This window comes from Solea solea, chromosome 9 (genome assembly GCF_958295425.1).
Source record: "Solea solea chromosome 9, fSolSol10.1, whole genome shotgun sequence".
NCBI classification, from domain to species: Eukaryota; Metazoa; Chordata; class Actinopteri; order Pleuronectiformes; family Soleidae; genus Solea; species Solea solea.
In genome coordinates this window covers 1186177-1211624 of record NC_081142.1, presented here as the reverse complement: position 1 = coordinate 1211624, position 25448 = coordinate 1186177, and the positions used below count along the sequence as shown (strand labels likewise).

General features: G+C 41.0%; 2 protein-coding genes across 6 annotated transcripts in view; one reads left to right on the top strand and one right to left on the bottom strand.

The window, feature by feature from the left end:
- nlgn1 (neuroligin 1) overlaps window positions 1-25448 on the top strand; it is a 286475-nt gene that overhangs the window by 109886 nt on the left and 151141 nt on the right. For all 4 annotated transcript variants that reach the window (XM_058638803.1, XM_058638805.1, XM_058638804.1 and 1 more), the window contains one exon: window positions 8436-8588. In XM_058638803.1, the coding sequence (XP_058494786.1) occupies window positions 8436-8588 (153 nt within the window). The remainder of the gene's footprint in view (window positions 1-8435; window positions 8589-25448) is intronic.
- On the bottom strand, window positions 17539-19447 carry LOC131465859 (peptidyl-prolyl cis-trans isomerase FKBP8-like). 2 transcript variants are annotated; one of them, XM_058638807.1, is made up of 2 exons: window positions 19307-19447; window positions 17539-18951 (listed from the first exon to the last, which is right to left on the bottom strand). In XM_058638807.1, exon 2 carries the CDS (start codon window positions 18922-18924, stop codon window positions 17794-17796), a length of 1131 nt encoding a protein of 376 aa, XP_058494790.1. In that variant the 5' UTR covers window positions 18925-18951; window positions 19307-19447; the 3' UTR covers window positions 17539-17793. The 2 variants fall into 2 exon arrangements, with proteins under 2 accessions (XP_058494790.1, XP_058494791.1); XM_058638808.1 differs by having other exon boundaries at window positions 17539-18948.

Sequence of the window (25448 nt, the reverse complement as noted above, 5' to 3'; positions counted from 1 at the left end):
ATAATATACTGTAGATTCTCTGCTTGGACTTGCTGTTGCATTTTATTTTTTCTTTCCTTTTTTTTTTTTTTTTTTCAATGTTGCATCCCACCAGCAGATCAAGTATCTATTAACCCTTTAGGAGACTCTTAACACATGTTTTGCATGTTTTTCTTGTAGTTCGTCTCCTTTATGTAAAAACAGCCTCTGGCTAACTGGCTTGAACTTATACTAACACTCACTCCTGTTAATGTTCGGGGCGTCAAACCAAAAAAAACCTTTTTTTTAACAGTTTGCTTTCAAACAAAATGACAATTATGCACAAAAATCTGTGTCAGCATCTGTGTCAGCCACGGTTACTGCAGCGACATGAGGGTCGTTAACTCTCCTCCTGGCGTCCAGCTAATCTATAAATCCCACTATGCAAAGAAAACTTCCTGGTCAGTGGTGATTTCACTCTGAAACCAAAGTCCTCAGCTGCCAAAGTAGTTGTTTTATGGCAACATAAAATGTGGACTGGCGAACAAACCTGACAGAACTGGCAATAATAAATGAGCACAGCATTTGGGCGTAGCTATTTTCAAGTGACAACATTGTCATAATGGTTGTAAGCGATCATCTGGGCTCTCTATTTTTATGCTTTTAATGCAGTTTTTATTACGTGGTAATTGCAATGGCCTGCTTGTGTGGCTTTTGTCAATGCTGTGATTTTCAAATTTTAAAGACTGCTTACACGGCAGATTGCAATTTAAATTTTTACAAGCCTCTCCGAGAGGCAGAGCTTCCCCAGAGGCAGGAACCATCTCAATGGTTGGGTTAAATCTCCAGAGAGGCAGATTTTGTGTGAGGAGGTGATGGAGGATGGAGCTGACAGTATCACAACCCATCATGCTAGAATCAGGCAGCATAGATGAGCACACAGGAGGGAGAACGCAGATAGATTCATCTTCAGCAACAAGTATGGATGTCTACACTGCCTCAGAGCCGCCAGTGCATGGACAGCACATGTGATATACAAGACTTGGTAACTGCATCACATATGTGGCCTGATTCAGTCAAGCTAAATGTTTGGAGTTAGATCACTGATGTATGCATGTGGATTTTAAAGCTGCAGTAAAGGCAGCATCACTAAAAAATAATTGCTGATTGTTGAGTCTCATCCTTCAGGTTGTTAAAATACACATTTTTGGACCAGATGAGCACAGACAGACAAACTCAGTTCATAGATGATAGATGACCCGATGCATCTATCATCTCTTAGGCTACATCCACACTACTGTTACCATGTTTCCATCGAGTGGAACAGTCCAGTTTGGTACAGTATGGTATGCATTTTGCTTTGCCTTTCCATTAAGAACAGTACCAAAATACCCAGCCCTTCCCATTCCTTCCCTTGGGTTACAAAGTAAAATGGTAAAGTACGGTCAGGGGTGGAGCTAGACCAACTCCACTTCTCTTTATTCGCCGCTGTCTTTCTCTTCAATGCCTGCAGTTTATTCTCATGCGACAATTCAGGTAGAACAAGATTCAAGAACAAGAATGTGATTGTCTCTTCTGTCGTTGTGCACAGATTTCTTTTATTGGACTGACGGTTTCTATTAGGGACAGTACCTGGTGGGGTTTTTCTGTACCTGCTCTGGCTTCTAAGCGAGTCGACTGCCGTCCAATGATTGGTCAGAGAGTGTCGTCACTGGAAGAATCATGAGTGTGACTTCTGACACAAGAATCAAACCTGGAACATTACATTACAGCAAGCATAGGCGGCTGCTGTGCTCGGTATCAGGTACTATCGCTAATGGGAAAGGAAAAAAAAGAAAAGCGCTGTAACATGCTGGGCTGGGTTGGACATCAGGTTTATCTGGAACGGAATTTATGTTTTTTCAAATGAAAAGTCGTGTGTTTTGTTAGATTATTCTCTCTCTTTCTCTGATTTTTGAGGTTGCTTTGCACCATAGGCAGTTGTCAGTGCAGCTGGAATCATGTTACCCCAAGAGGGACATGGTCAATAGGAGGCCCCTTCTCAATTAGTATGCCCATCACAGGCCAGGTTTCTCAAAACTGAGATGCAGAAAAACCCCGAGCACTCGTGCCTCTTGATATTTAAATGAGGCGCTGTTTGAAAGCTACGACAGTGTTCCAGAAAATCCATTAATCTCAATAATAGAGGAAGACAGACCTTTTTTTTTTTAAGTGCTATAAACAAACAGCCCTTTGAAAACTTGTACTCAGAAAAAAAATAGTCGTTGATGAAACCCTGAGATAGCGCTGCATCCCCTAAAGGCCGCAACAGTGGAACTTTAACGACAGGCAGAAAGTCTTAATAAGGCACCTCTACTGTATAATGTGACAAAGTAAACAGCAATTACATCCAAATAAGACTCGCAACCAGTCAGATCCCTTTGATGTGTGCCGTCACGCTGCTTTACTGGGAGCTCTCACACACACTCACACACACACACACCAATAAGATTAGAGAGTCAAACACATTTATTCAATGAAATCCCACCGAGCTTCCAAGTATTATCTCGATAAAGGATGCAGGGCAGACAATAATCCACTTATAGATGAAGTAAAATATACTTGAAAACACACAGTCACACACTTGGGTACACTCTCTGCAGGCCCACTCCCCCCTTAATTCTCTTACCCTTTGACCTCATGCTGCTTTTTATATTTAGGGACGTCCCCAAATTTCGCCACCACCCAGCAAACACCGGATTGTACGATCTCTTCACTCTCTGTAAAGCTGCTTTAATCCCTTTTGAACTGGGAATAGAGATGTAAACAGGAAAGTCCCCCAGAGCTGAGGATTTGTTGGATTATTATTATTATTATTATTGTTGTTATTTTTATATCAAATACTGCTAGACTGGTTAAGAAGTGGAGATATCACCAATTGAGGAATATAGGATATTCTCATTGCCGCCCTGGTACCCTATATAGAGCATTATACATTAATACCTGTGAGATATTAATCTTCCAACATACACTATGTACATTATACTTGAAGGGCACAAGGACAAAGATTCTGCTGACAGCATGAGGACAATCCTGAAGCTGAGGAAAGACTCATAAAAGATCAACGGGGGAATGTTTCACCGCGTTCCGTCAAGTCGATGCCACTTCAACTTAAAGGCTGCGCGACACATGTGATCAAGTGAAAAAAAACAACCCTCATTTACCACTACATTATTACATCATTTTATATTTATACAGTTAATCCATTTATTTGTAGAAATTTACAAAATCCATGTCACTAAGTACATATATATATATATATTCTGTTAAACATTTTAAACAAGTGAACAAGTAAGATGATCAAAAAATGGTCCTAGAATGAAGGCTTCAGACTCACAGAGTCTAAACATTTCAGCTCCTGTTTGAATCAGTCAGCAAAACTGCATGTTATTTATACATGCTAAAGTTACACAGATGACGCAGCACTATTTTGTGCCGGTGTTCGCCAGTGGACTTCATTTTGTTTCCTATCGCTTTGACTCAGAATCCCTGCTGCTTTGCTCCCTTCAGCAAAAGACTGAAAACCAGGATTAAAAAGCAAAAAAAAGCAAGCACACTGCTGCTTGTGTCTGCTACAGGTTTGATAAGTCCCCGACACCAGCAGAGGGAGAGGATACCAAAGCTGTTGCAACAACCCTGGGGCATCTCTCGTTTTCTTGCTTCGAGAAATTTAAAGCACCTGACTCTCTTTGATCATCCCCTCATCCTGGAGGAAGCAATGATCTTCACCGTGTTGGCACGGCACCTATCCTCTCATCCACACTTATCCCCGGGTAGATTGAACGGTTGAATCGTGACGAGATTGCATCTCATTTCAGCTTTGCTCAAAGCAAGCTTTCATCAAGCTTTAGCTGTGGAAAACACAACTCTGTTTTCAAACACCTTCACCCAAAACAGTAATCACATTAAACAGAGGAACAAAAGCGGCATGTTGGCATGGCAAATACTCATGATCATGAACAACGCTCCAGAAATCACCTCAAATACACCATTACCTCACAGCACTGCACACGAGCGCGATGAGGAGAGACGAAAACTGTAATCAGCTGAATGAGGATTAATTGATAAGTGAGGGGAATGAAGAGGAAGACTGGGGTTTAGAGGGTGTTTTTTTTGGCTCGCAGCACCACGGTGGCAGCCAGTGAAGGATGCCAGGAAACCACACTGAGAGTGAGACTTGGATTGCATAAGCTCAAAACCTCGGGGTACAGTGTGTTCAGTCAGTGATGTACACCAGGAACTGTTTTTTTGTCAGGCAGTAAATCCAGTTCAATTCAGGTCATTCCACCAAATGCTCAAACACTGCCCAGGATAGTTTTATCATAACCTCTGCATATAAACACTGACCTGCAGCCTTGAACAAGGAGAGGAAGTTACAGCAGCCAGGTTCATTCACAACAACACATACAGACAGTGTACAGTATAGAGAAATCATCCAAATCATGTTTGCTTAAAGAAAAATGCACAGAACTGTTTTTTTTTTTTAAATCAGCAATTCAATGGTTGTTGATAAACTTAAAGGCTGTGTGATCACCATAAGAACATCATGTTCTACAGACATGTTATTACTGACGTCAGTACCCCAGTGGCTGCCATGAGTTTTATCATCATCATCACCGTCATCATTGTTATGGCAACACATTTTATATCACCAGTATCTTCAATGATTAATTTGATCATAATTAATAAACAGTTATGGGAGAATTCCAATCATCAGTATCATCATTATTGACATAGGTGTCATGGCATGATGTAGCTCCTGCTGCAACACAGTGAGCAACAGCGACTATGAAAACACCACAAAGGACAGAGAGGGATTCAAGTGACTTAATGAGCTGTGCACCAAAACACACACCCAGTGCACACGCACACAAATACACACTAAAACACACTTACATGCAGAAAACACATCTGCACTTTCCTGTTAGATTATGGTTTACTTTTTACCCCATTTCCTTTTGCCAATTTAGTTTCTTTTTTTAGTTTTATCTTCACGGTTGAGAAGAAAACAATTTCTAGAAAAACATGTTACAATTAGTGTCTCTATCCTTTTTTTTTTATCTGCATGATGTTTGTTGAGCAACTTAAGCCAACTTCCATCGAGTGAACAGGTTCAGTTTGGTACAGTATGGTGCATATTGTTTTTGCATTGCCATTAGGAATAGTAACAAAATAATCAGTGTTCAGTGTTAGATGGTACAGTAAGGCCAGGGTGGAGCTGGACAGTCAGCTGATTAGGCGACAGAAAATTGCACTATATTACATTGAAGTCACACTAATTCACATTAGGGACATTTTTACGTTTTAAAATGGTAAAGTTTTCTCTGTGCAGTTTACATCTTATGCCCTGAGCTACTTTTTCCTGATTTGAACATCTATAAATACACACTGAACCGATTGTTCACACACAGACACTCTGCATTCCCTACTCCTGTCACAATTGATTTTGATTAGATTTTCCGTATAAGGCATCCTCTCATCTCAGAACATCCACTGTTTCGTTCCTCATAGACTCACTGACGTCTCTTTGGACCCGAGTCCCTCTGTGGTTTAACATCAGTGGGATAAACGATGTGTGCTGCCGCGTGTACTGATGGAGATAGTTAGAAAGCTAGATGAAACGCTCCATCTCTGGATACAGAAGATGAAAGGGAAACCTTGTTTTGAACGCGGGTTGCTGCTCGCTGTTAGATCTCGCCAAGTCTTCTCATCCTTTTAGCTCACAACCCAACCTGCATTAGAGCTATACGTCAGAGGCTAAAGCTTTACAATAAGGACTGTCTTTCTTCTGCTGAAATGTAGCACACTTTAATACATACTGAATATGTTACTGACCTCAAAGCTGATTGATGCAAATAGTAAAATGCATTCTGTGTGAAGTGATAGCTCAGTGATACGAGATACTTTTACATCGTCTCTTACAAACAGGTGACTGGGCTCTGTTTGTTTTCTAGTAGCACGCAGGTGTGAGCTCAACAAAAATCGCCGCGACCAAGGACAAATATATTTCATCAATTTATGAGCCTCACCTCATAAAAAAACCCACATCAGCTGAAGTGAACACTATCTTGAGAAAATGTTCCACCACTGTACTTTATTTGACAGCTATTTCTCATCAGGAACTTAAGAAAGTGCCACTTTGTAAACCAGTCACTTCCCTGCACCAGAGTCCAATGAGAAAACAGCCATTTTTAGCTCACAGGACACATGATTTGTCGTCCTGTGGTATCCTTGAGCTGGACGCAAGCAAAGGCTTTCAAACAGAGAAGCCACAAAGTAACACATTTGTACCGTGTGATGGAGGTTGACGGTCAACCAACGGTCAACCAACGGTCAACCAACGGTCAATCAACAACTCTTGTGTTCTCTCTGTTTTTGTCAATAAACTGTGGTGGAGGGAAGTCAGCGGATAAAGTCCCAGTAAAGCAAATACTGACTGAGAACAAAATAATCACAGCTGTCAAGTAAAGAATTATGAAGGAATGACACACACATCTCTACAGTCTTCTATTCAGGGTTTTTTTTTGGGCGTGTCTAAAATATGGCTTGGTGACGCACATGAGCCATATTTAGCATCATGTGCTAAATACCCATGTCACTACAGCAGGTGAACATCGCTTCTCTACATCAGACAGTGATGTTCACCAACTTTGGTCCCCACTTAAGCAGGTAGGCCAGTATGTGTGTGTGTTTGGCTCCTTCAGTGGCCACGCCCCCCAGAGTACCAGAGCAGAACATGTTGCTGATTTTCACATGATTTGAAACCTAATTTTAATTACTCATCAACTTTTTTAATCATTCAAATTTGGCACATTTTTCTGTCAGAAGCAACATTTTCATTAATTTACAGGGAATTTAAAGCCCAGTTCTGATGGGAGCAGTTTTACATAGAGATGTGGGGTAAAGTAATTATGACCAGAGTGATTTTAACTCTGTCTGAATGTTTCCTGTCAGCAATCATTGGCAGACAGTGTCAGTAAAGTTTACAACAACTTTTATCTTGGGTAAAAGGTCTGGAAAAATTGCCCCAGGTAATGCTAATCCCATGTGAATAGACCAGCAGTAAATATGTCTACAAATATTTCATCATATCCCGTTTATAAGTAGTTTTCCATAGATTTTCAAGCATGGAGGAACTTGAGGGAGCATTCAGTTTCACACGAGGCATTTTTTAGGCAAAGGACGAAAACCATTCCGAACCAAAAGAAGGTCAAAAGTCTGATTGCTTTGGGTAAATACACTGATGTTCTCCCCAAACCGAAATGAAACTGCATTTCCTCCCTGGTCCAGTTTCACATTTAAGGCGTTTAAGCTTTTGTTGGCGCTATGTTGACGTGTGTCTGCACTTGTGTTATCATGAAGCAGCGTCGTAAGCACAGTAAGCAACATTATACGCACAAGACGACAGGAGGTGAAGGCGGTGCATAAATCCATTTACCCCTCCCACTTGTGGTAGTTTTAATGAGATTTCTTATCCCATGCAAATCAGTCATTAATATTACAGATGCCCGATTACTGATGTCATTACTACACCTACCCATGTAAAATCAATACTGTCCTAATAGTGCTGAAATCAGCAAAAACTAAACTAAGTTCAAGGAGCCTTTTTTAAAGCAGCATAAATGAGTTTTTCTGTTTCTCTGATCAAAGCTAAGCTTCATTGAGCTCAGACCCGTGTGCCCCCCCCCCCCCCCCCCCGTCTGCTTGGTGGGTGGCACTGTGAGCGTGGACAGTGTCGACACCTGTTTGTAATAAACCGACTATGTGCAACTATCTTATACAATTTAAATTCACTGAATACAGACACCGACTGCTTTTTAATTGTGGAAGTGTAAGGTAACATCAAATCTTAGTCAAATGTCTCATCTGTATGGTTTTTAAATGCGAGCCGTAAAATCGTAACAATTCTCTGCAGCTCGCCGTGAGGTGTTAACCTGAATTTAAATAACTCCGAGCTTTATTTTATTATGAAATTGTCAAAACTAATACTCTTTTTTAAAAATGAAATTAAAAAGAAAATATGTTCTTGCAGATTAATTGTACAAGTTTTGCCTCAACATGGCATGACAGTTCAGATTGCCACTCTTGCATGCTGACAGTCTATTGCCTGGAGGGGAAATTAAAACATTTCCACATTAAATATCCACTTACATTAAAACGAATATGGAATTTTAAATAGTTAATAAATAAAGAAAACAACGTTTCCTCAACATGTCACAGCCTTCTTGTTGAAAAATCAACGGTTTGACGCCTCAAACTAACAAGGTGGCCACATTAAGGAGCCAGTGTGCCAAGATTACTCAGAGAAAAACACAATTAAAGAGGAGGCCAAAGCCCCCTTAAGTATTGAAATTGCATTTCTCGCTGTCACTTTCACTCTGGCACCTAATCAGTCCTTCTACCTTCTCCACCTCCTCTTCCTCTCTTCCCTCCTTCAGACATTAGGGAGAGTGGAAGCCCTAAGCCAGTGATGGTTTTCATCCACGGGGGCTCCTACATGGAAGGAACAGGGAATATGTTTGACGGCAGCATCCTGGCCAGCTACGGCAACGTGATCGTCATAACTGTGAACTACCGGCTCGGCGTCCTCGGTAAGAGTCTTTCCTCTTCTCTCTCTTTTCATCCTGTCTTCTGCTGATTCCTTTGGCCGCCATATTGTTTTTTTTGTTTGTCTGTTCTGGTTGCTGCTGGTTTCTTACTATAGCCTGACTTAGTATAGCCTGACTTAGCCTCGAGACAAACTCTCTCTCTTTCTTTCGATTGACATCTTTGTTTTGTGTCGCTATCTTTTGCTTAGCTTAGCTTAGCTTGAGTTCTAGTCTGACAAACTCCAGAATGTGTTTCTTTCTTTGACTTCTTTGTTTTCATCTGTTGTTGCTACTGGTGACTTAGTTAAGTCTTATCTTAGTCTTAGTAACTAACAGTTGAAGATGTTCTTTCTTGTGTTGTTGTGTTGATGTTGTTTGCTTCCGGCTCTTTGCTGTTGTTGTTGTAAATGTGTGGTGATCACAGTTTATTGTAAACTCTTTCTCTTCTTCTGTGGTTGTGATGACGGTTGAAGCAACAACAGACTCTTTGTCTTTAACTGAGAACTCTTTGATTAGAACCTTCATCTCCTTCAGTGACGCCGTTCACTGCTGCTCATGACGACATAAACAGATGCTGCACACGTCGGTCACCACTGATGCTGTGGTTTGTGGACACACAGAAGTCTGTTGTGACAGACTTTTATACCCAAACCTTTGATATTCAATATCACGACAGTTGCTAGGCGAACCATTACCCTTCCTCTTTGCCGTATTATATTTCGGAGCCTTTAATCTATAACACACGTCCCCATCTCTCCTTTCTCCCTCCTCGCTCTTCTCTCTTCTCATTGGTCTACTTCACAATCTGTTTCTCCTGTGCACGGATGCCACTGTCTTACCCACAGGGCAGGTACATATTATGACACATGATGGAAACAAAAAGGTTTGCAGCCTCATTCCTTAATGAGGTTTTATTTAATGGAAGGGGCAGATTTTCTGTCCTTTCAAATATGCATGCACACGTGTTTCGGTGCATGTGAAGGTGATTATATAAGACTGTGTGTGAATCACATTCTCAGTGTCCTTCATGTTATTCGCCTCATATTTGCTGATCTGTTTAATACACGTCTGATGATGCTAATCGATGTATATTTGAACCTTTGTGATTGTCATTCATTCCTTTTCGATTCAGTACTTCAGTACTGACATGTTGTCTTCAGGGAGTTGGAAGGTAGCGTCTGTGTCAGCGTTCAGGACAAAAGCACTGCTCGCAGACAGAGGGTGAAACAGTGCAAACTGTACAAACACTGATATGTTCACAGTAACAGGGATTTCACAAGTTCACAGATGAAAATGTGAAGAGTATACGCTCACAGCTGAGATTCAACTTCCTCTGTGATGCAACATTCGCTTAATAATTTCATAACTTTGCAGCAGCCAAAGAAGACTTTTCCAAGTATGCCGAGTTGATTAACAGGAAACTCAGTAGAAATGCATGTGTCATTAATCTACAAAAAAGTTCTTGTACCAGATTTTAATGTTTAATATCGTAATCACTTTAATTACACCATTAGCACATTTAATTATAGATTAAACATGTTAATTACAATATTATTAGCAAATCTGTAATCATGGCAAAGCAATGTTAGGAAGTATTGTCCCCAAATACCAACGACAGAGACAGTAAAGGTCACACAAACAAACCAAAAACAACAGTCAAATAATGTAACATAATTATTCCTGATGTGGAAAGATCCCTAATCCTCTCTCTCAGTGTCTCTCTCTCTCTCTCCCCCTCTCTCTCTCTCCCTCTCTCCCTCCCTCTCTCTCTGATGTGTGGGCCCTTCACTGCTGCGGGCCCTGTAGTGTTGAGGGAAACTGTATCCCTGCTGGTTAACATGAGGCGCCGCTGTTTGCTCTCAGATTAGACTGCATGGGTCTGTTAACCCCCCAGCAACGGACAAAGCTTTACCTCAACAGGTCTTTGTGTGTGTGTGTGTGTGTGTGTGTGTGTGTGTGTGTGTGTGTGTGTGTGTGTGTGTGTGTGTGTGTGGGTCCAGACTAGTATGTGAATTGAAACTGAACTCATTGTCCGTGATCTCTGCCGTGTTTGACTGGTTGTTGTATTCCTGTTTCTGCGTCTTCACTCTCATCTTGAAGCAAACACGTGCTGAATGGAAGGTCAAACCTTTGTCGGCTGGGGAATCAGACTGAGAATCATGTCATAAAGTCACTTTTTTGTTTTGACTGAACATCTCTTAATCTGTGGTTGAAGCTACTGAGCTCTGTACCCAGAAGGAGAGTTCAAACTATATTAAAGTGCTCACACTTAAAGATGTCACATGTCATAACTCAGCAGCAACCCTTTAAGTCCGAGTTCATAACGATGTAGAGTTTCAGTGGAAGACAGTGCTCTATGTGCATGAAGTGGATTTCCCTGCACCTCATAGGGAACTGGTTCAAGTTCACCCGTTACGACCTCTGTCTAAGGCTGTGGGATGTGTCTCATGAAATGAAATGCACAGTCATAGTCAGTGCCAAATAGTGAACCGTTTATCAAAGAGGAGAAGCTCGGCTTCAGGGTGAGTCAAGGCCAAAATAATAAACAAAACATTTACCCACCCACCCAACCGAAACATTAAGGCTCAATCTCATTTTACCCCTCGCTCCTACCACTTAGCCTTACCCCTCTGTTTTGTGCATTCACTTTTAGGCATAGTGTCCTGATTCTTTTGAGATAACTGGTCCATAAGTCTCTGAAGGTTCTCATTCATTAAGGTCATAGTCATCTTCAGTAGTTAGCGGTAGGAAACCTGCTCTGGCGACGTATCAACAGACTCTTAGCCACTAATTGAGTGTCAGCACAGGATGAGTCATGAACGCGACGTCTGACACAAGAATCAAACTGAACAATGTGGAAATGTAGATCAGTTAAAAAGACTTAAAACTCACGAAACGTGTGTTGAGCACTGACATTTCTGAAAGCTCAGTATTTAACAGAGGAGTGTGGAGTATTTCCCGTTCAGCCGCTGTATTTCAGTTTGTGCTCCTGCAGGAAGAACTGAACAATTCAGTGATTCTGAAGATTCAATACATTAAAAAACTGCTTTGCCCGTCACTAGTTTGTGTGTTTGTGTTATGACGACACCACCACCCACGTTTAGGAGATACTATGAAGTAATGGAGTGGAGTGGAGCCGAGTCGTGCTAGAACTGTATAATGGAGATCAATAGAAGACTCCATTACCACAGGAAATTAATTTGTTCAACCAAATTCTTCTCACAGACAGCCCAAGGATTTCCACATCCTGAGCAGTGTGGAGTCTATATGAGCCTCTCCCTGCATGAATATGTCTCCACTGTCTCTCAGGCTCATAATGATGATGTGCAGCCAGCTGGTTTGTCTCCACAGGTCAAAGTGTGTGGTTGACCTCACCCAGCCGGCCATCGCTGCACCTGTTCGCTTGGAGATGCTGCTCTGCTGACAGAGCTCTCCACTCCAGCGCCAGACATTTTTCTCCTTGGCTTAGTGTGTGTGTGTGTGTGTGTGTGTGTGTGTGTGTGTGTGTGTGTGTGTGCGTTAGAGCGACTGCTTTGCAGGAAGCCATTAGTGTCTTTAAATATGCAGAGTTGCTGACGCGAAGCTACATTTATTGTTTAAGGGCCTTGGCTACAATGGATTTGGCCATGGGGCACATATATATATACTATGCTACTGTCAGTGTTGCTGCATGTGTGTGTGTGTGTGTGTTTAATGTGTAAGGAGTTCCCCCTGTGTGTGCAGATGGGATGTTAATGGGACACATGGTATAATACAGTCAAAGTGTCATTATTAAGGGTGATGAGTATTTATTGACGTTGTCGCTGCACTGCTCCTGCTTTTATGACACGACGTTCTGCAGCAGGGTTGATTTGTTTCGTTTAAAACTCAGACTGCAACTAATGAATATTTTCATTATCTGTTAATCAGTTTGTTTTTTCTCTCTCGATTTACTGAGGTGGTGGAAGTTGTTTGGTCCTTGAAATGGTTAAAAAAAAAAGCCAATCTGTGTTTGCCCAAACCTCAAAATGTGTGTTTTTTTTCGACAAAGACTTTTAGTTTTCTGTCTTTTCTGAGGAGCAAAGAAAGCAGAAAATATTCACTTTACCAAAGATAGAAAACTACAGTGGGGAAGTTGAGAAAAAAACCCAATCTGTTTCTCCAAACCTCCATCCATCTCCATTTTTTCAACAAAGACATTTTAGTGTGCAGCAAAATAAACCAGAAAATATTCACTTTAAAGAAAAGAATGAATCTTGGTGATTCATTTAGTAGTCAAAGTCGAGATCAAGGTTTATTTATAATGCCCTTACTGCACAGAGTTCTGTACATACAAAATTGGATAAAAACGCAGCAAAACACAAAAAAAGAAATAAATAAAAGGAATAAAAGCACAGTGAAACAGCACACAAAATGTAAGAATGTACTTGCACCCTAATAAAATAACTGTGAATAAGTGTCAAGGTCAACTACGATTAAAAGCCAATGCAAATAAATGGGTCTTAAGCAAAGACTAATAGATGCTTTGATTTATTGTTGCAGCCCAAAGGTTAGTTTTGTTAGAAACACTTCACCCTCTGTTAGTATGGAATACTTAAGGGTGAATAATAGTGATTGTCAAACATGTTTTTAATACATTTAGTTTATAAAAAAAAAACAAAAACATGCTCAAAGATGAACTACAGTGGTTCTCTTTCTTTCTGGACTTGTTTTTTTTTCTTCTTCCAAACAGTGGACTGTGCCTTTAAGGCCGGGCCCCCCTCACAGTGTTGAGTTTGTTTGGACCCAGCCAAAACCTTTAATCATGCTGATTGATGAGGTGCATTTCCCTGACTCAAACCTTCTCCAAATAACCCTTCCATTCGTCCCATACATCAGCCATTCAGCCAATTCATCAAGCCTCTGATTGTTTTAAGATATACCTGACCAGTAAAATATCCATTTCTCTGCATGACCGCTGCTTCTCTGACTTCTCTGACTCTGCTTGGCTTTCTACGCTGCAGTCACATCTCAAGAGCTCCGGCTCTAAGTCTGTTGGTGAATGGAATAATGTTCGTGAATGGAGTCGTGACTATGGTGTCGTGACATGTTTACTTTTAGATTCAATGAAAAACAAAACGTGCACAGTTAGTTAGAGAAGAAAGTTTAGATGTGTTCTTTTTGTTTGTCAATCTTTTTAAACATTACATAATGTTTTCAAAGCAAAGCATTTGAATATCAAGGCTGTGGGAAGAGTTAAAAGACCTTCATTAGTGCAGCTTACACGTGGCATCATTTAAAATCTCTGCACCCATCGAGCCTCTTATTTGGATTTTGTCACTCATCTCCAAACAGCACCACTTTCTTTCTCTCTCTTTCCTTCTCCAGTGCATAATGTTTTTATTGCAAGATGATGTTGACGCAGTTGTGTGTCAAGTAATCAAATGCCGTTGTCTTGTAATTGTATTTGTGGAGCTGTGATTATTTAAAATAACAAAACAACCACATTCAAAAGAACAAATAAGCTTAACAAATGAATACAAATTAAAAAGCAACAAAAACGACAAGAGACAAATTATTTTGGACATATTGGCAGTTGAAACACAAAGCACAAGTTTATTTATGTACAAATAAGGAATGTGCGTGTGTTTTTGCTCAATGAGCGATTCCTCGAACTCTTATGTTTTTCCCTCACTGCTCATCCCATCATCTTTCCTTCTCCCTGTCCTCACTAATTGGTCCATCTCTATCCTTTTCAGTTTATTTCCTGCTGGCTAAATGTTGAGGGCCGTTATTTTCATGCATATTAATTTATTTCTGACTGAAACAAACATCAATTTAATTTGGGTTTTCATTAATCTCTCGTTTCGTCTCCGCCCCTCGTCTGCTGCGTTCACACAAAATGGTTATTTCCGTGTCGTGCCGTGCCATTGGCATCGCCGGATCACTGTATTTTTGTGCAACATCAATTCGCGGCGCCGTTCTTCGCTGACCATTTTCCACGCTCTCCTTGTTTGTTTTTGACCCGGGACAGCAGCGTGTGTCGTAGAGCTCCGGGTGTCCACACACATGCTCCTTCGTCTCCTCCTTTCTCTCTGCTTTCACCACCAGCATGCAATCGGCTCACCTGCGGCGGGAGCACACCTGCTCCCAATTCACTCATCATCTCAGCCTACATATTTGCTCATTGCCAGAGCTTAACCGACTACTCAGTGGTAACGTCACGGCTCTCCTGAAAAACCTCGTTTATTCTAGTGCTTACTCGCTGCTAATCCCTGCTCTCTCCCGTGTGCATGCTGCTCTCTCCCGTGTGCATGCTGCTCTCTCCCGTGTGCATGCTGCTCTCTCCCGTGTGCATACTGCTTTTTGAATCTGATCCTCTCGACTGTTAGGAACCGATCGCCGCCTCCACGACCGGCACTTCAACTACTTCCCTCACGTTTGTTAAATCTTTTTGAATAAACAGTTGAAACTGCCACGTCTCCTCGCCGGCCTGCTCTTGGGTCCTAAACTCAATCGTCATCATGTTGCGCCATCGCGTTGTTGAACATTTTCAACTGATTGCGATTGACGATTATGTTAAACGCAGAAAGAGAAATCAGATCTCTCTACAGCACTGGGGAGCAACTGGCTGCCTGTATTTGTATCTGGCCCAGCAGATGATTTCAGAAATCATATTTCTTTTAAGTGGCCACTTTGAACGTGCCCTGCTGTGTCTTGTGGTACTTTACAATGACATTGTCTTGCTACATGTGTGTGTGTGTGTTTGCCGTTCAAACATTTCCTCTGCCGTTCCAGAGGAGAGGAAGCTTTGGTCATGTTGTAATATTTGCTGTAATATTTCTTACTCTCTACTTCTGCCACGTGCAAAAGTCTGGCAAATATTAAGCAAAAAAACTTTGAGATATTGGACATTTGTACTTGTACGTAAAGTTATACAGGCAAAGTAAATTGTAAGATAATATCCCACTGTATTTTTTGCCAATGTGAAATAACCACATTTATGAGCAGGAGGCTGCAGTGTAATCACATCTCAGACCAAACAGAAAGAGATAACAGATCAGAGACCATAACTTTCTGTCAGATTTACTGTGAAATAGGCCTAAATTTGCCTTTTGATTGCAGTGCCGTCTGCTCCAGCCGGTACGGTTCATACTTGATATGATGATTTGATTAGAGATTTATTTTTCTGAAGTGAATGGATGGAATGAGAGCTTTTATTAAATTCCAGCACACACCGTGTGTTATCATCAGCCAGTTTTTCTTTTTCTCTTTTTTTGTGCGGGAATTTCTGTCCTATCATGCTTTAAATGCTGTTTCAGCCGCCGTTAGATTTTTATCAAAAGCAATTCATACAGTTTTGTGTGAGCACTCAGACTGTGTGATTACCTTCAGTATTTTGTGTGTGTAATAGCATTTAAATGTGTCCAATGGTGGCAGAAATCTTGCTGAAAAATCAGTAAATTGCTGTGTGATCACAGACACTCAGTGTTGTTATCTCTGTATTTAAACCACAGAAAGCGCTCTCTGCTTTGTCTTGGCTCTGTCTTCACATTTGCGTCGTCGTCTGCCATCGCTAAGTTTGCCTTTGTCGTGCTTGTTTGGCTCCTTATGATTTATTCAGTAAGTGGGCTGTAAAGCTTAGCAATGCTATGCTTATGGTGATCTGGCAGCAGCAGCGCGGTTGGCGTGGCAACATTTACAGCAGCTCTGCGGATACGTCAGAGATTGGATTAATCTGGCCGAGGCCAGGACAACAGAAGGCCATCTGGGCACGCTCAGTTGTGCCAGGCGTCTGCAGTCACAACTTTCGCCACTTGCCACCAACCCTCCATTATACACGCACACTAATATGCATGTTTGATTTATTATGCCTTGTACAATAACACAGCCACAGTCTGGTTCCTAAAATCAGTCAATGGTTGCTCATATAATGCAAGTATTGCTGGTTTCATTCAGCCCATGGCAGAGGAGGAACTGCTATGAAGGAAAAAAGTTCTGATTCCAAATGTGAACTAGTTGAGTACAAGTGACTCAGCGTCACATCCTTTCTTTATTGACATGACTGTGTGAGCGGCTCATTTTGTGGTGTATCTGTCACATTTCTAACTCTCTTTATAAATCACCTGTCAAGTTTGCCTTTTCAGCAAACAGTTGGACAGTTTGTTGTATGATTTTGTGACTCTGTCTTTTCTTCTTTCTTTCTTTTCGTTCTTCACACCAGTCACACTGTTTAATGCAGATCCGTAATGATTCACTGCTACCTTCTTCATCTTCTAATCATTTCTGGCAGACTGTACACCAAGAGGTGCAATGCTGCCCTCCACAGTAGAGGTGGGTCAAAATATTGATTTGGTGATAAATCTTCCGTCCCTCCTCTTGCAATACAATAATCGATATGCCAGGGCTAAAGTAAACAGTCCCTGCCAGTGATGGGAAGTCTGGCTCTTTTCAAAGATTCGGCTCTTTTGGCTCGGCTCCCTTTGAAGGGCCGGCTCTTATGGCTCCCAAATGGTGCTTCACTTACTCTCAATCAGAGCCTTCTATTTGAGCCTAATTTAGCTGGCTGGCTTTGAAGCGTCTGCCCCTTCCTTCTTTTACATAATGGTGTGGACCTAGTCTGTCCTCCCATGTCATTAGCAGCATGGTGTGTCCATCAAAAGTTAAGTTCCAGCCCTGTCACAGAGCTGAGCAGGAGGAGCAGAAGATTTGGCTCTCCCCGACAGGAGTCGACTCTTAGAGCCGACTCGTTCGCGAACGACACATCACTTTTGTGGACCATGTACCACGTATCGTACTCAGTCTCAAGCTTTACTTTTACCTTATCTTTGTTCAAAGTTATCAAAGGACCTTTGCCTTAGATAAGCAAGTGTTGCAGACAGACAGAACCACAGATGGAAAGGCAGACTGGCTAACAGACATACATTGACTTAATAGATTAGAATTGTGCAAGCAGTTTAAACGTCATAATGACTATTTTACCAAAATGTTTCTTTCAGTATTTATTTTGATGTCAGCAGATCAGAATCAATGGCAACAAATTATTACACTTCATATGTCATTTACAGTTTTGGCTCTGTCAGACTAACTGAGACTAACACTGAAGAAGCCACAGAGTCTAAAATAGGAAAGCAAAGAGCAAAAACATATAGAGGCATAAAGAAACTGTCATCTGCCCCGCTTTTACCAAATGGAAGAAGTCACTGTAAGTTCTCAAATAACAGGGTCAGGCCATCACAACAGACTTGGTTCACTTTCTCGTAGATATGAAAACAGACATTGCTATACCACCAAAAACGACTACTGTGGCAGCGAACACCCACTTCCAGCTGACACCCGTCGATGACATGTCTACATCTGTCTGTGTGCTGCAGTTTCTAGTAGTGAGGTTATCCAGCAACTTCATATCCACAGCCTTCTCGGCTTCTCTCTGCTCCAAGTGCATCTTCACTAGTTTGGAGAGCTCTGCATTGATGGTCTTGTTTTCTGGTTCCAACTTTAGCGCCCTTTTCAAAGTTTGAATGGCTTCACTGTACTCACCTTGGAAGGTTAATACCTTGCCAATGCGGTAAAGGGCCTTTACATTATCTGGCTGATGGGCCAAAATGGAGATGCTTGATTGGAGGGCTTGATCATATCGTTTCATTTTCAGCTGAGAGGCAGCCATGTTGTTCAAGCACTTCACTTTCTCATCCATCAGCTCCTTCTCCTCATCTGGATTTATGTCAGTGTTGGAATTAGACTCCGTTATCTGCAGAGCAATGGTGTAAGAATTGACTGCAACCGCATAGTCCTTGCGCTGATAATGGACGTTGCCTCTTTCTCTCTTAAGCCTTACAAGTGCTGATTTTTCAGTGGGCAGCAGCAGCTCCAGGTCCAGCGCATCCATGACCTCCAGTAGCTCCACTTCTAGGGACAGCTCGGCATTGGGGGGAACCTCAGGTTCATGACTCCCATGGATGCCATATGCATATGTTGCATCTGTCTGGATGAGAGCCTTCTCTCCCATTTCCATGAACGGCACTATAAGATCCAGAGCTTGGATGATATCACCATCTCCTAAAGTGAAAGCAACATTTGTCTGCTGATTTACCAGAGTCCCATTCTTCAGGGAGGTCTTTAGATTAATCACAACATGCTGTCCTTTCTGTGGCTGACTGCCTTGCCCTGCCTCCAAGACTTTTTTCTTTAGTTGGCCATAACCAAAAACATCCAGCCATTCATCAACTTGACCAGCCGGATCTGGCTCTGAATCTGCATTGCTCTTGACAGAGTTAAGATCAAGGTCTTCTATAACTTCAACATCCACCCAGCTGCCCAGCATCGAGGTTTGTCCATCATTCTCAGATGGGATGCTGTCGTTCTCATGAGAGGCATCCATGGTCTCTCCAAAGAGGCTTCCAGGCTGCTGCAAACAGATTTCAGAAAGGAGTATTAATGCAGAGCTTGGTTTTGGTTCCGTGCAATACACCCTCCAGTTTGCAGTGATGAAGTTAGTTTGCTGGAAAACACAAGACCTTTGCAACAGTCTCTCATCACAGCAAGCTGCTTCCTGCTGCGTCCTGTTAACCTTTAGCTGATGGACCTGTTTTTGACCTTTTCAACTATGTTAATATTTGACGTCATTGGCAACAGAAGGCTGCTGATTAAATTTATAATAACCACACATTAGCTGGCAGCTGGCAGCTTAGTATTTTTCTTAGAAACGTCAAAGCTAAATATAGGTAGTGCACAATTTCACAGATCAACAATAAATAACCTACCTGAGGATCACAGATTCAGTGGACTCTTTCCGATTATTCTATTTGTTTGTTTGTTCTCGGTGAGTTAGCGCAGACTTCTTTTCTGTCCTTTGCCGCTTGTTTTTCTTCTAACTTGCGGCAGGCAGTACATAAAGAGTACATAAAGAGGTGTAATGCTGCCCTCCACAGTTCAAGGCCAACCCTCTTTGATATACTCCTTTATACCTTTGCCATTTTTTGCCTTTAATTTTGTTTCCTTTTATATATAGTAGTTTGGCTGCTTTAATCTTCAACGAGATTTTTGATAAAAGTTAGTCAACTTTGGGGCTCGGCTGCATGAGGCCATCCTCAATTGTTTAGAGTAATGACACGACCAGATAGCCTAGAGGAAATATTTATACACGGGTATCTTATTCCTAAATGTAAAGGAGTCGATGATGTAGTCTGAAAATCAGAATGATTGGTAGTATAATTGATTTTGTCCTATTAATTGAGTCTAAAATCAATGAGATTATTTTGGTAACTTTAGTTTCAGAAAGAGACATTTGAAAGAAAACTAATACATCATCACCATAACCTTTGATGCAAGTTTTTGTGAACTGTAATCTAGTGTTTGATTACGGACACCAAGGACATCTCAAGGAATCTCCAAATTAGCTCTACCAAATGCATCTAATGAGACAATTTGTTGCCTTAAATGAGTTGGTGGTGTAAGACCGTGCCGCCATGTTTGATTCTCATAGTCTTGAGATGTTCATTTTTCATTCTATTCACTCATTTTTCACGTTCACTCTATTCAAGTCACTTCATGAGGGTTAGAGAAATATAAGGTTAACTCTTTAATACATATATTTACAATGTGTTACAATGCTTGTGACTGCAAAATACAAACCAAAAGAATACAATATAATACTAGCTTGGTGAAATGAAACCTGCAACTGCATGTGCATGTGTTTCTGTCCCTGATCTCCAGAAAGGACAGACTGTATATATCTGTTTTAACTTCTGTCTTGAAGATGATAAATACTAACAACTAATATATACTAACAACAAACATACTAATTGAACAAACCCTGTTATGTATAACAATGCTACTAACCACGGATGGATAGATGAATGCTACTAATTCTACTAATCCGGAATATACTAACTAATCAACGGGATGTGTTTAAAGGTTATATATACTATACACATGTTCTTAGTTTATTCGAATAACAATATTATATGAATACTTGAATAGTGAATGAAACTACCCTTTGTAGAAAGTAACCAACAAAACAAAACATGTTGTCGCAGGTTGGTGTTGGAGCATCCCTGTGAGGATGTGTTTTTAAAATGTGTTTTCTGAAGGCACAAACAAATGCACACACAAACAAAACACGGAGAGAATACTGCTGTGCCAATGTGAAGTTTTTCTTTGCAGAATAACATGAATTCACCTAATCTAACAGCTGTTGGCTGCATTAAGTCTTGTGTATATAACCTTTAATATTGAGCTATAAATGCATTCCCTTTTTTGCTTTGTGTTCATTGCTAATTGCTTCAATCTGCTCTGAAACGCCTGAAATCTCACACACAGCTTTTTACAGCAACAACCTTACAAGAAACTAATGATGTGTCTTAGATTATTCAACTGTAACATTACTTTTTTGTTCCTGACAAGTTGTCAGTACGAGCTTTCAGACAAAGCCTGACCTAGTTTGTATTTCCTCCTCCTTCCCCACTGTGAATGTTATCCACTTTGTTTCTGCCAATGATATGTGCAAATTTCCCTGGTTACCAAAAACAAATGGCTTGTTTGACTGCTGTTAGTTCTGTGTTGGTGTTTGTTTGGGTATGTTTGATCCAATGAAATTTAAAGGTTAATTTAAAGATTTAATTTTCTTTTTAATTTGGAGCATTTAGAAATTAGCCATCACATATTCCAATATCCTGCTCTCTTTCTACCCACTTGCTTTGTCTGGGCTTGCAGGGGGCATATGTCAGCCCTGATGCCTGATTTTAAATTCACCTAAAGGCTCATTTATGCTAAATGTTAGATTAAGAAAAGGGCCAAGCTGTGCTTGCGTCTCAATTAGTCTTACGTGTAGCTGTCGGTCTGGCAGGAGTCGCAGTGTGCAGCAGATTGTTTGGATGGAGGTTTACTGGCTGGGCAGGGGAGCAGGGGGCAGATGGAGAGGTGGGTCAAGAAACAAACAAGGATTACATCCTTCCACAGTGAGCGATTACCAGGCCCCTGACTACAAACTGCATGTGTGGATATCAGAGCCCCTGTGATGGTGTTATTTATTGATCAAAGCTTTGCCCTCTGCTAATGTATCAGTGTGTGTGTGTGCATGTGCAGCAGGTGGACATGTGTAACACCTGGATCAAAGTGTTCCCGCTGCAGTCTGTACATATGCCGGGGAGCAGGTGAATCTTCACTCTGAACAACTGTCTGTGAGTGTGATGATGTTTTTAAAGCCTCCATTTGGCCCGTCTCATGTAGCTCCACGTAAACCAGATTTAACACCTAGTTTCTCAGTCTCGGGACGTCAGAGTCTCGATGGCGATGCCGAACCCATTTCAAACCACGGCCAGTGAGGGATAAAGGTGAGACCGAGGGAGGGAGCAATGAAGAGAGAGCGTGATTTAAGTCTCAATGGGGATCTTCCGCACTCCGCACTACATGACATTAGCTCTCCGATTGGTTATCAGCATGAGTCACAAATCTGCCATTGCCATATTTTTTGAGGTCAGATAGGAGCATCTCACTGACATGCCAGCATCCAAGAGAAGAGGGAGAGGGGAGAGGGGGGGCAACATCAGGGTGTAAAAAGGAGATAAATCCTGTGTGTGTTAAATATTACTGGCCCATCACAGCATCTGTGAGTTGCCAGGTCTCCCTTGGAAAAGAGGTTTTTAATCTCAGTGAGATTTACCTGGTTAAATAAAGGTTAATAAAAAAAGAATTATTCCAATGTTTGTGATAAAAGTAATTAAATGATGTTAAACATTAAGAATATCGTTCATTTTATTTGAAATGCACTGTACTATCATGCAAACAGTACAGTGTTAAAATTATCGGTTCACTTTAAAAAAAACACATGTTTAATTAAGTACATACCTTACTACTTATCTAAATAATGTCCTGCATACCCTACCTACATACCTTCCTGCATACCCTACCTACATACCTTCCTACCTACTTACAAACATACATACCTAGCTACTTACCTACCTGTATACTTTCTTACCTACGTACAATCATGCATACCTGCCTACTTACCGACATCTACCTACAAACATCCATAACTTCCTACCTAAATGCACCGACGTACCTGCCCTCTCTCCTGCCTGCCTATACCCTCCTACATAGCATCTGATATGTTTATCATAAGTATTTGTGTGTCCTTTCCTAAGACTGGATTAAATCATAATTGACTAGTAAATGTCCCAAAGCTCTGCTCTAACACAACAATCCTCTCCAGGATCTTGTACGTCACTGACTCGCTTTTCTGTGCAAGCAGCATCTCGCTGCTAAATAGTCTATTTTGCAGAATACATCTGCCATATTGCCTCCTCGCTTTGTTCTTACACAAATCCCATAATCCTCTCAAAGGTCAGCCTTCCCTTTTCTCACTGCTTCCGCTCTCACCACATGCCTTGTATTCATTTATTTTCCCAAGTGGAGATAATGGAACAATACAGAATGGCGGATAAAAGAGGAATCAGGCAATGGAGGAGGAGAGGGAAGAGGAAGATTCTGTTGTTTTACCCTGAGGCATCAGTGCCGTATCTCCCTCTCCATTTGAATTTTTTGCAGTTATTTACTGGTATGAGAAAAAACAACAATAAACACTGTTCTGTCAGAACTGGATTAAAACATTGATGATCAAGAATATTTCAAGTCTATCAGTAAAATCCAAAATCTGTGAATTTAAAACAAACTTTTTCATATGAATAAAAACCAGCAGGTTTGTGTGCGCATAGTCACAGTCATAACAAGATCATCTTTACAGAAAGTCATAGTACTGACATCACTTCCTATCCAAGGTTCACCATCATATTGCTTCTATTCTCCTCCTTTGGTCTGTTGCTCATCAGTTTTCATCACCAACACATCTAATTGTTTCTTCCTACATTTCCAGATATTTCCATCAAAAGCTGCCCTTTACTTTTGAGTTATGCTGTTCACAGTCAAAAAGTAGTGTCATAGGCAGAGGTAAAAAAATAAAAATAAAGATTAGTGCAGCTGTAAAATGCAATATAAATGTTATTATTAGAAGTATAAGTGTACTGCACTTATACTTGAACACTTAACAGTGTTTCCGAGAAGTAATCAACAATCTAATCAACACTGAGTCATGTTATCAGATACAGGGATTATTCAAAATCACAGTATCACAAGTATATATTTACTTCATATAAATGAACTTTCATAAACAGCTGAGGCGAGTTGATGTTATGGTTTTGTTTTTAAAAAAAAATAATGTTTAACAGCTCATATTGTTAGAAAAACAACTCTGTACAAAACCTGTGCCAGTAATTTAATACAAAAACAACAACACAGGAACTGAGGATGTCGAGAAAAGCCTGTTGTGTGAGTAAACACTCTCCATGAATGAGTGTGTGAGAGAGAGAGAGAGAGGTACAATGTCATCATAGCTGCAGACTTGCTGTTTGATTTGCATGGTTAAAATTAATCTGCAGCATATTGCATCCTGCTGATGCTAATTAGAGAAGTAACCATTAACATCAGCCACTTAATCATTAATATTAATATGCATAATTATTCATAATTCCCCCCTCCCCCAACCCAATGGCACTGCAGGGCTTCAGCTACTTGTGTTCACACCAACATCGATCTTCATTACACACACACACTACTCCAGTTCATCATATCTCTCTCTCTCTCTCTCTCTCTCTCCCTCTCTCCCTCTCTCTCTCTCTCTCTCTCTCTCTCTCTCTCTCTCCGGCCCTCCGGAGGAGCTGCAGATATTGTTCTCTTCTTCTTTGGTAGGAATGCGTCTTATTCTCTGCACCCAGACTTGTACCCGATGGTGAAGTCAGATGCTGCATGTACGTACATTTGAGGCGATGTGATACCTATGATGTGTGATGAACTGCATAAATACTTTACTAAACACAGACAAGGAAAACGATAAATGGTTGACTATCTGAAACAAAAAATGTCCTCAATGTTCATTCCAACTAAACTTAGCAAGTTATATGAAGACAATTTACGTACTTTAGTTTAAATGACCTTAATTAATTTAGTTGTTACCAGTTGAAGTATTAATGTGTTTTTTATTATAAAATAAAAAGCATTTGTCATGTTTATTCTCTCTTAAAGGAAGTGCAGTATTTATCAGACCGTTGATGAGCATGTTTTTTAAATGTCTCTTCATGGCTGAAGGTAACAATGCAATTGTGGATAGGTGTTGTTGTTGTTGTTGTTGTTGTTGTTGGTTGAAACTCAAGTTATTGACATCAGTATTGGTATCTGACATGAAAAAGGAGTATGTTTCCATCACTGACATTAATACAGATCTACATACTGGATTATGACCCCCACCAATGTGGTTCTATCCAGTCTTGCTGCAACTTCACATATATTTTCAATATGAATCGCTCAGTTATATTCTGCATTAATCTGAAAAATCAATCCATCTATGATTCCCAAACCTCCACATGACGACATTGTCAAATGTCTTGTTTTGTCCACAAATGGCAGAGACGCCTCTCACACTGATGACGTATGAGTCCTGCTCTATCACCTGTACGCTTTGTGAGTCTTTGTGTAGGAATGTGTTTGTGTATTAGTGAGGGGAACTGGAGCAGAGATCTATAAACGCTGGCCTTGCAGGTTCATAACGGGCCCCGTGGGAGCTGTGAACTGGGCGAGCTGTTGACAAGTGTGTGTGTGTGCGTGTGTGTGTCTGTGTGTGTGTGTGTGTGTGTGTGTGTGCGTGCGTGTCCATGGCTTCTCTGATGGAGAAATGAAAGCAGAGGAGCATTTCATTTACTGCCCCAGGGAGACCTTTCCACTGTCATACATTTATTGATACTTGCACTTTAACCGCTGCTGACCCAGCTTCTAGCCTGAGCCCAGCCTCTGAAAGCCTGCGTGTAACCCAGGTTATCACAGCCTTCAGTTTAATGCCCCCCAATGTCCTCATTC

Bases quoted from the DNA above. Each gene is read 5' to 3' on its own strand.
- LOC131465859 (XM_058638807.1), bottom strand. From the start codon at position 18,924: ATGGATGCCTCTCATGAGAACGACAGCATCCCATCTGAGAATGATGGA.